Source organism: Panicum virgatum, unplaced genomic scaffold (genome assembly GCF_016808335.1).
Source record: "Panicum virgatum strain AP13 unplaced genomic scaffold, P.virgatum_v5 scaffold_1680, whole genome shotgun sequence".
NCBI classification, from domain to species: domain Eukaryota; kingdom Viridiplantae; phylum Streptophyta; class Magnoliopsida; order Poales; family Poaceae; genus Panicum; species Panicum virgatum.
In genome coordinates, this window is record NW_024376274.1 from 144565 (window position 1) to 155770 (window position 11206).

The 11206-nt window shown below is 47.3% G+C and overlaps 1 protein-coding gene across 2 annotated transcripts; it reads left to right on the forward strand.

Moving 5' to 3' along the window:
• The first annotated feature begins 749 nt into the window (after positions 1-749).
• On the forward strand, positions 750-4303 carry LOC120693997 (serine/threonine-protein kinase Aurora-3-like). Of its 2 annotated transcripts, none has more exons than XM_039977188.1 (7): positions 750-923; positions 1015-1257; positions 1780-1875; positions 2945-3159; positions 3239-3311; positions 3406-3528; positions 3893-4303. In XM_039977188.1, the coding sequence occupies exons 1-7, from the start codon at positions 819-821 to the stop codon at positions 3899-3901; spliced, it is 864 nt and encodes a 287-aa protein (XP_039833122.1). In that variant the 5' UTR covers positions 750-818; the 3' UTR covers positions 3902-4303. The 2 variants fall into 2 exon arrangements, with proteins under 2 accessions (XP_039833122.1, XP_039833123.1); XM_039977189.1 differs by having other exon boundaries at positions 1039-1257.
• Positions 4304-11206: the final 6903 nt, after the last annotated feature.

An 11206-nucleotide genomic window follows, 5' to 3' on the forward strand; every position in this document is an offset into this window, starting at 1 on the left:
TCAAAACTTCGATCCTTCGTCTTATTCAAAATGCTGATCAAAAGTAATTGAGGATTCCGGTTGAGAAAACCCCCCGAACCCTGGCTTTCGCCGACGAGGGAGATTTTTATTTGAATAGCCAACAGCTTCGTGTTTAAATTTGCTCCCACAAGAAGTCGAACCCAGGAGCTCAACACCCACAAAGAGATGGGAGTACTGTTGGGCTACAACCCCGCTGATTATAGAATAGAGGCTGGTACCTTGTTTCTTTGCATGATGGAACAATAGGGCACAAATAGCCCCTGAAATGTTAGTACACTGGCACACCCCGGTTCCTTAGAATGAATGATACATTATACTGGCTGAAATGTGCGTACACTGTGGCACAGATATTGAACAATAGGAGCACCTAGCACACTGTGGCATACTTGAATTGGAACATTTAACCTCAACTGAAATGTTACGGCCGTCTCACAACAATGCGAGCTGTTGCGTTTGCAGATGGACGTGGCAAATGGATTAATTTTTAAAATAATCATAGGGCAATTTTTCTTGAGGAACAATCATAGGGCAAATAAGGGGGAGTTGTTTCAGAAGGTGCAAATCTTCCATTTTTGGTAATTGTAGATCATGCTGCATCTGTTGTGTTATATAAAACGCTGGGCCAGTATGCGAGATTGCTGGTTAAATGGGCCCTGGTGGTACACTATGGGCCGGCCTGCAAAAACCACCACGACTCCAATCCCTTGCTGCCGTTCGGCATCGGTCGCCGCAAAACCGTTGCCATCTTCCTCACCTGTTGGCCCCCGCCCTCTCCCACCACTCTCGCCTCGCCTACGATGGCGGCGCCGGCGCGGCAGGAGTGGAGCATGTCCGACTTCGAGATCGGCAAGCACATCGGTGGGGGCAAGTTCGGCAAGGTCTACCTCGCCCGTGAGAAGCAGGTCGGTCCAAGGAAACCCCCTGTCGAACTTCCGATGTTTCCCCGAAATTCTCTCCTCCGCGGAGGCTAATCTGCGCGTGGTGATGCCCCAGAGCGGGTACGTGGTGGCGCTGAAGGTGATCTACAAGGAGAAGCTGGAGAAGTACGGCTTCCACGATCACCTAAGGCGGGAGATCAAGATTCAGCAAGCCCTCGACCACCCCAACGTGCTCCGCCTCTTCACCTGGTTCCACGACGAAGACCGTGTCGTCCTCGTCCTGGAGTACGCCGCCCGTGGCGAGCTCTATAAGGTGCTCCAAACCGCTGGCCGCTTCACCGAGCGCACGGCCGCTACTGTGAGAACCCCTCCTTTGCATCGATGTTTTTGAGAGAAATACCGTGAGGAACCCCATCCTCTTACTTGATTAACACAAAACTAAGATTGAAAAACAGGGGGGGAGGTAGGGAGGGATACAAACAAAGTTTTAGAGATCTAGCCCATGAGATGATTAGGTCTTTGCCTGGCAATTTTATGATATTATTACTTTTACTTACTCAATTCATGAAGGGCAGCAAGAGGGTTTTCTGGAATGCCCCGACTTGATTTTACTTTCGTAATATCATGCACAATACATTAATGCTGGTACATCGGTACTGAACTTCATGTGAATTGGTCACTGGTTGCAAGTTGAACTTCTATACACAAACTAGTGTGGGAATCCATAGCATCTCCTTTAGCATAACATTGTCTCAGCTCATGAAAATGCCATACCAGATCCTAGAACATGATATATGTATGCGAAATGCTGATATGCAGGTTTCCTTCTCATTAGCCATACTTTTGTTAAGATTGTGACTGTATACCTTATGTATTTTAGTATGTCGCAAGCCTTGCTGATGCACTGGCATATTGTCACAAGAAGCATGTGATCCATAGGGACATCAAACTTGAGAATTTGCTACTGGACATAAAGGTTGGTTTTCCTTCTTTATGCCGCTGTTGCAACCGTTGTGGTGACATCTTTAATTTGTTTTATTCTGGTAATATTTATTGTTGCAAATTTAGTGGTGCCTGTCTTTGTACTTTCAGTCTTTCACTGTTTTTCGTCTTGTAATTTTGTAACCAGATGATTCCTTTTATTTTTTACACAGCTTGTATTCTAACATAAAACCATTAGTGTAACAAGCGTTACTGTAAACTTTGCTCAAGAGTAGTTACTGTAGATTCCACACCATTTTGTTATAATTTTAATTGGGCTGATGATTTTGGTTCTGTACATCATAAACATGCTAAAGAATCTAATATATATCTGATGTCTTGGGGCTAAAGTTATTTCTCTAAATGTTTTGGCCCTTGTAAGTGTACATTACTACGTATTTCACTATTTTATATGCAAACAATGCACTCTACGACTTAGTTCTTTGGATGTGTCAAAAGCAAAATATTCTCTAGAAAGGGTAATTCATATAGACAACATTTAGCGTGTGAAACTCAAGGTAGACTGTCACATAGTGATGTAGCTATCATAGAGGCATGTAGTCCATGTGCTTGGTATTTACTTCTGAATCTCTATTTGCTGAGCTTAAAACAAGCTCATATCAATGAATGAACGAACGAATGAGATCCACATTGACCATAAAAAAACTCAATGTACTGTAATATATGTACAATGCAGATGGTAGATTGTCATCACATCTTGATTGGGGTAAGGGTAATACATCTTGCATATAAATCACTCCTGGACAGGATATATAACATGCCCCTATATGAGTAAATCTGGAAAGACACACATACTTTTGCCAACTTGCTAACATATGTGGAGAAATGGTATACAAATGCAAGTGTTTCTGCAATGCCTCAGAATTTCTAATAACTTCTATTGATGTTATGTGTATTACTAAATGCTATCAGTAAAATGTTAGTCATGCTTCCCGTCTCCAAAGCATTTGGGGAGATGGCACATGCCACACTCTGTATTTTGTAACTCTTGGTGCATCAAATTCTGGGTTTTGATTTGATAACCAGTTGACTTTCCTTTCCAGGGCCAGATTAAAATTGCAGATTTTGGATGGGCAGTTCAGTCAAATGCTAAACGGCACACATTCTGTGGCACAATTGATTATCTGGCACCAGAGATGATAAAGGGGACAGGTCATGACCGTGCTGTTGACAATTGGGCTCTAGGAATCTTGTGCTATGAATTCCTGTATGGTTCACCTCCTTTTCAAGTTGAGGACCTAGAAAACACATTGAGAAGGTATGGGTTGATGCATCTGTTTTCCTTTAATCCATGGTTTTCATTCCATAACATTTTGTGCCACATGAATTTGGGGCAGGATACTTAGAATGGATTTGACATTCCCTTCAACTCCTTATGTATCTTCAGGGGCTAAGGATCTCATTTCCAAGGTAACATCTAGAAGTATTGGTTAATATCCTGATATTGATTGAAGTGGTGGGTGTGGGCTGGACTGTTTACTTTGATGTGTGATTCTGTATGCAGCTTCTTGTGAAGGATTCAAGCAAAAGGCTTTCTCTTGAAGATGTTATGAAACATCCATGGATAAAAAAAAATGCAGGACCTTCAGGGAGTTGCATTAAGCAAAGAGAAGTAAAAAAAGCTAAGGTAAATGATAAGTGAATATTCAAGATATCTTATGATGAAGACTCTAGTACTATCTTCTGAATATACTCCCTTTTATCATAAAGTTAGTTGTTACATGCAAAGAGTAAAATATCTTATGATGAAGACTCTAGTACTATCTTCTCAATATACTCCCTTTTATCATAAATTTAGTTGTTACATGCAAAGAGTAAAAGGACTGATTGCACGCACAAGAATAAGTTGTTAGTATCTGTTTCAATGTGGTAATATACTTCCCTCCCTGGCTGAAGTCTGCATGTTTTGTTAGATCACCATGGTACCTTTTTTTTTGTACCTGAAATTGGTACTGTTCATCTGCTAAACTTTCTTTTGATCTTTTCTACAGTTCATCTGAAAATGGGCCTGGTTTTGGCGAAAAACTTGTTTGCCAGTGGTACAGAATCTTCCCATATACGTTGCTGATGTGATATGATGCTCAGAGACTTGTCGCTTCTGGAGAGGAGAGATGCTGGCGGTGGCATTTTGGCTCCTTTTGGTTCTGATGGTGGAGTCTATTGTCAATCGAGAATATGGATGCAGCGTCTCTGTGTTTCCCTTTAGATAGGCTCCACGGCCGCGGTGATTCCGCGCACGATCCCGCTCAACCGCATGTTCGTCGCGGGGACGATGGCCTGGCTGATCCACCGCGTCTCCGCTCCGGCTGGATCGCGGATGACCAGCGCCATGGGGTTGGGGTCGTCGTTGTCGTCCTGTGACGAGACTACTGATGAGGCACCAGCACGAGCTTGTCTACAAATATCCGTGCCGTCTTCTTTCTGTTCTTGCTATCGCAGTTTACATCTGCGGTGGCGGCGAGGGACTTGAGGTTCTCTATCAACTGGGCTCGGCAGGAGGGCAGATCGGCCTTCGCCGTTGCCTTGCGAGGAGATGTGCGGGTCGTCGTACGTTTTGTCGTCGTCGTCCAAGTTAAGCCTGGCGAGGGCTTTCAAGTGCCTTGCTGAAGCGGCCGATCGAAGTAGTAGTAGTGGCAGCAGTGCTGCTGATCTTGGTCGCCGGCATGCCGCGCTCACCCTCACCGTCGGCGTCGAGGTCAAGCTTACGACGGACACGCAGAACGAAAGCTGCTCACGCCATTGCCGCCTTCTACTCTCTTCTCCTTGCGTGTGCCGATGGTCGCTGCTGGCGGCGTCTTCTACGCTCCGAAAATTAAATGGACTTCACATACCGGCAGATAACAGAAGCTTTGATAATGCTTGTTTCGGCGGTCTTTTCACCGCACCGCACATCTACAGTGATGTCAGGTCACCCTCGCCGTTGGATTCTAGCAGTGAAAGGCCCAGAAGGTTCCTCCCTCTGCCCGGTTGCGTTTCCGGCGACGAAGACGCTAAAACGAGCGCTCTCTTTATGTGATTTGATCATGAATACGCCATCAACATTCACAGGAGGGAAAAACTGTAAGAATACTCAAGGTCTGCAAGCGATACTAGCAAACGTCATCCACATTCACAGAAGGGAAAACTGTAACTAACATCTACTACTATTTTAAGTTACAATTAGACCATAAATTAAAACCATATCCTTTTTCTACATCTGAACAACAACAACAACAACAAATAACTTTTTTTCCCAAGCAAGTTGGGGTAGGCTAGAGATGAAACCCGAAAGAAATAAGTTTAAGGTTCAGGCACATTGATAGCTTGTCTCCAAACGCTCCTATCCAAAGTTATGTCTTTAGAGATATTCCAATCCTTAAGTTCTCTCTTAACCGACTCATCCCAAGTCAGTTTAGGTCTACCTCTACCCCTCTTTACATTATCGACCCGCTCAAAAGGTGCCACAAAAGATAGCTGGTGGACTAAGTGTTATCGCCATAAATTAACATTTATGGGCCGAAAGCAAGTTGGGCTTAAAGCAGAAGGTTAAGGAGGCTTGTAAATCGGCTCCTGCGTGAGCATTTGGGCCACTTGGGCCGTGTATCTTTAGATTTAGTTCAAGATTAGAGATAGAGTCCGATCGGGACAAGATAGAATTAGATTGTTTCCCAAGTCTCCGGACTATAAATATGTACCCCATGTTATTCATGAAAAAAGAACGTCATCACGTCTCGCAAACAACAACTCTCGGCGCATCGCCACCCCTAATTCTAGGGTTTCATCCAAGTAAGCGCCATGCTGCCCTGATCGCTTCTTGCGATCAGGGCAGCGTTGTTCTTGCTTCTATCTTGGTATTATTCGTACTGAAGCGTTTTTTATGGCGAGTAATGCTAGTTATCCTGATGTTCGTAGCATGGCTTTTAGTAGAATTATCGAGCTTTGTTGCTTATCATCTACTTATATCATGTTGTTCCTGTGCATTCACGTTTCAATCTTATGCTAATTCTTGCTGCGTAGAATTAGTTGCACAGAGACAACACCCTGCTTCTTTTCCATCTAATAGATCTAATCTATTATAGTTTGCTCTTATTCTTAAGAGTTAGCGTAATATCTGCTAGGTTAGGCCTTGCAAACGGATTGGATGATCCGGTATCGTGTTAGATGCTTTGCCTTAGTCTTAACAGGGAATTGATCCGGGAATCGGCTCTTGCTAGTTCTTAGGCCTCTGTTTTTTTGTTATGGTTTAGTTATTTATTACGTTCATTAGGCCCAATCACGCGTAGGATGTTCCGATCTAGCAGTGAAGCTTTTACCGTCGTGGATTAGATTAATTAGATTTAATTGAAGCAGCTTTACACTTATTCGTTTTATTTATCAATATCCGGATAGAAGCAGATCCAATCTGACACTGGGACTCGATCGGCTCTTTAAAGCCGATGCAAGAGTCGTCCCAGGGAGCCGACCACGTCTCGGACTTACGTTTCCACGTGTTTGTGTATGCAGGCAAATCGCTGCAAGCACGTTCGCACCTTCCTGATCGGGTATAGGTCAGGTGGCACGCCCGACATTCTCCGGAATCTCCGGGCGCGTGACGGAATTGCGGGCCGTCGACGAGGGAGCAGTGCCTGCCAGCGCCCCGGCGACCTCCCGGCTCTTCGTGTTGCCTGTCGCTGCTCGCCGGTGGGTTTCGACCGGCAACACATTCTGGCACGCCCAGTGGGACCTTCATCAACAACAACGCCCACCGCAGAGATGACATGAGCACATGACCAAGTACGAAGAGCTGACTCCATAACACAAGCTAAAATATGATGAGGTCAAAGCTCAGTTTGAAGCCGATCTCATCGGCTTCTTCGAGAGGACTCGCAACCATGGCATCAGGTGGAAGGGGTTCTCACCAGAAGGCGCTCTCGACAATGTTGATCTGTCCGTGCCATCAGAGGAGCGCACCAGAGCCCTACGCCAGGAGATGAACTATATGGTGGCTCATACGCTTCATCGGCACTCAGAAAGCCTGTTGACCGAACTTGAGCGCGTGGCACATCGCGTTGTCCAGGAGGTGATCAAGAACCAGTACTCCCCGTCGGGACCAGTCCTGGGGAGCCACAAGGGGGAAGCTGCACTGCAATCTAGGACGCCAGTGTTCTGCTCGCTCGCGGCAGCAGGACAACAAAATTCGCCGATCTATGTCATTCACAAGATTGGCGGTGATCATGGAGAAGGCCAGTTCCTGACCGAGCCACCCAAGGAGATCTCGTACGGCTACACGTGCGCATACATCCCTGACAGCGTCAATCCAACACGCTCGGTGCAGTTGGTAAGCCCAGGAGCCTCTGGAGCAGACGCGGAGAAACAAGCGTGGCTGGCAAAGTACGCTACCGGGCCGAGTGCTGAGCCATCGGCCCCAGGAGTTCTTAGTGTGGAGCAGGTCAGTGCAATACTGAGAGACCAGTTCGGCATCCTGCCCAAGAGAAAAGCGATCGGCTATTCCAAGCCGTATCCAAGTGACTACGACTTGATCCCATTGCCACCAAAATATCGGCTCCCTGAGTTCACCAAGTTCAACGGGTCAGAAGGAGCCAGCTCCATTGAGCATGTGAGCCGATACTTAACGCAGCTTGGGATGATCTCAGTATCGGATCCGCTGAGGGTCCGTTTCTTCGGCCAATCTCTTACAGGCCTAGCTTTTGGATGGTACGCGTCATTGGCTCCAGACTCGATTCGAACTTGGAGGCAGCTGGAAGATCAGTTCCATAACCAGTATCACTCAAAGGCTGTTGAAGCTGGGATTGCCGACCTCGCCCAAGTCAGGCAGAAGCGAGGAGAGACTGTGTCGGAATACATACAGCGCTTTAGAGAGGTCAAGAATCGATGCTACTCATCACGCATTATGGAGAAGGAGGCAGTCGATCTGGTAGTTCTGGGACTCGCTAAGCCAATCAAGGATATGGCTTTCCAGTTGGAGTTCGCATCTCTGGCGCACCTAGTGCAGATGCTCACCGCGTATGAGCTTTACCATCCTGAGCTGTACCAGGACAAGTTCAAGCGCCATGTGAACATGGCCCAAGCGGATGAATCTGATGACTCCGGCGAGGAACAAGAAGTGACCGTGGCAGAGTGGACTCGGGGGGCAAACCCCGTCCCGTGCAAATGGATCAAACCGCAGGGGCTTGTGAAGGGCTTCGACTTCGACGTAGCCAAAGCAGAGTAGATGTTTGATCTGTTGCTCAAAGAAAAACAAGTGAAGCTCCCAGAGAATCACAAGCTGCCGACCGCACAAGAGCTGCAGGAGAGACTATACTGTAAATGGCATCATTCGTTCACTCATGCCACGGGTGAATGCAAGGAGCTGCGTCATCAGATTCAATCGGCTATCGAGCAAGGCCGATTAATCCTGGCTCAACATACGATGAAGGTCGACACGAAGCCCTTCCCACAAGCCAACGTGGTAGAGTTGTCAGACTTCACTCCTACGAGCCAGAATTTTTCATTCCAGATCAACATGGCAGGGCCTGTACGCCGTCGTGACAAGCAAAGGAGAGAGGCCGTTTCCGGCAAACGGCCCCAGGATAAAAATAAGCCAGGGCGACAGCATATTACTGAAGAGCAAGTGCGTCACATCAGTAATCAGCTTCCAGCTTCTGATCGGCTTCTGGAAAAATATGAATTTCAGCACAAGCTGCATCGCCGATATCAATCAGAAGAAAAGGAGTACGAGTACCGCACAGGGAGGACGCTGGGAAGGCGACGGGCTATACGCGACCACTGGCATTGCCCGTTCTTCAGGTACTGCTGGAATTCCGACATGAGCCGATTGCCCACTATAGATGATTGCCTGGAGTGCAGGCCTCGGACATGCCAGTCAGGCGAGACATCGGTGTTCCGGCGCTTGGGGCCCAAAGTGTGTCACGACGAACAAGTTGAGCGGCCGACCTAGGGTGATTTCGAGCCAGAAGAAGAAGACAGGTACCATCGCCACGGTGGTGTCCTGACGGGCTTAATCGCTCGCAGAAGTGCAGAGTGCAGCGCTTGCGCAATCTAGAAGAGGCAGAAGCAAGATACCTTGACGTGCTGAGGAAGGCACGTCCGGATCTCGCGGAACAGGTCAGGCACCCGCGAAGGGTGGAAAGGTGCCCTCCAAGAAAAGAGTGGCGCCCCAAGCAGGCAAAAGCCGATGAGAAGCCATCGGCTGATGTGAACATGGTGTTCGTGCTCCCATCAGAATTCCGGGCACCCCAACCGGAGGATTTGCCTATTGCACAGTTGGATCATGGCCCCCAGCCGATCATCTTTGAGAAGCCAAAGGAAAAAAGCTACAAACATTTGAAGGGGCTGTATCTCAAGGGCTTCATCAACGGTAAACCCGTTAACAGGATGTTGGTTGACACCGGTGCTGCAGTTGATGCCATATTCAGTGCTGCGCCGGTTGGGGCGTTCTTCTGCCGACCTCATCAAAACCAACGTGATGCTCAATGACTTCAACGGGCAACCATCAGAGGCAATGGGGGTTCTTAACGTGGAGTTGACAGTGGGCCGCAAGACGATCCCGACTTCATTCTTCATCGTTAACAGCAAGAGTACATACACGGTGTTGCTTGGGAGAGATTGGATTCACACCAACTGTTGTATCCCTTCCACAATGCATCAGTATCTAGTCCAATGGGATGGCGATGAAATAGAAGTGGTCCCTGCAGACGATTCCAGCGAGGTCTCGCTCGCAGATATGAACGCCTGGGACGCAGAAGGACAAGAGCCGATCTCAGGAATTTCACTGGAAGACTGTGATCGGATTGAGGCGACAAAAAATGGACTGAGGCTGGTCTTATCCACCGGCCTCACAGAGTAAACACGTCCTGGCATGCTACGGGGTGTAATAGAGTTAGAGAGGCCGGTCCCAGCGACCGGCCCCAAAAAATAGAAAAATCCTATTTGGGGTCGTAATTGTTACATCATGTACATACGATGGCCTGGTCCGGCAGTTGGCTACTCATTGACTATTTAGTTTCGAATGATAATGGAAGTATAGAAACGGCCAGCCCATGCGGTTGGCCAAATAATTTTTCTTATCATCTCCCTGTGTTTGCCGCTGATCTTGTGGATAACGAAGACTCGCCTGCGTTTGCAACTGGTTTTTCAGACGACGGCAAGCCGGGATACGGGTTCACGTCAGCTGATGATTTGGAAGAGGTTGACATCGGTCCTGGGGATAAGCCACGACCGACATATATCAGCAAAAAGTTGGATCCGGTCTTGCGTTAGGAGATGATTACACTACTGAAAGAGTACCGGGATTGTTTCGCATGGGACTACACTGAGATGCCTGGTCTAGACAGAAGCATCGTCGAGCATCGGCTCCCCCTCAAGAAAGGGTTTCGGCCGTTTCAGCAACGAGCACGTCAGATGAAGGCCGAAGTCCTAGAAGAAGTCAAGAAAGAGGTGGAGAAAATGTTGGATGCTGGGTTCATCAGGCCGTGTCGGTATGCAGAATGGATCTCTAGCGTGGTACCGGTACAAAAGAAGGATGGCCGATGGTGTGTCTGCATCGATTTTAGAGATCTCAATAGAGCGACACCAAAGGACAAATTCCCGATGCCTATTGCAGAGACATTTATCAATGCAACTGCGGGCCACAAAATGATGAGTTTTATGGACGGTAATGCCGGCTACCACCAGATCTTCATGGCCCCAGAAGACGTGAACAAGACCGCATTCAGAGTACCAGGTGTGGTCGGCTTGTTCGAGTACTTGGTTATGACCTTTGGATTGAAAAATGCCGGTGCAATGTACCAGCGTGCCATGAATTACATTTTTCACGATCTCATCGGCAAACTGGTAGAAATTTATATTGATGATGTTGTAGTCAAGTCCAAATCAGTTGGGGGGCATCTAGAAGATCTGCGTCAAGTCTTGGAGAGAACTCGGAAATTTGGGCTCAAAATGAACCCAAAAAAGTGTGCTTTTGGCGTATCGGCCGGTCAATTTTTGGGATTCCTGGTGCATGAACGGGGAATCGAGATCGGCCTGAAAAGTCAAGAAGCTGTGAAGACGATGAAACCACCTACTACGAAGGAGTTGCAGAAGCTCATTGGTAAAATTAACTTTGTCAGATGATTTATTTCTAATCTGTCTGGGGCATCGAACCGTTCATGGGTTTAGTGAAGATCAAATCCGATGATGAGTTTCACTGGGGGGCAGAATAGCAGCAAGCTTTCGATGAGATCAAAGAATATTTATCAAAGCCTCCAGTGTTGGTTCCTCCTCAGCAAGATAGGCCGTTCTATGTGTACCTATCCGTGGGTGATACTTCCATTGCTTCGGTATTAATC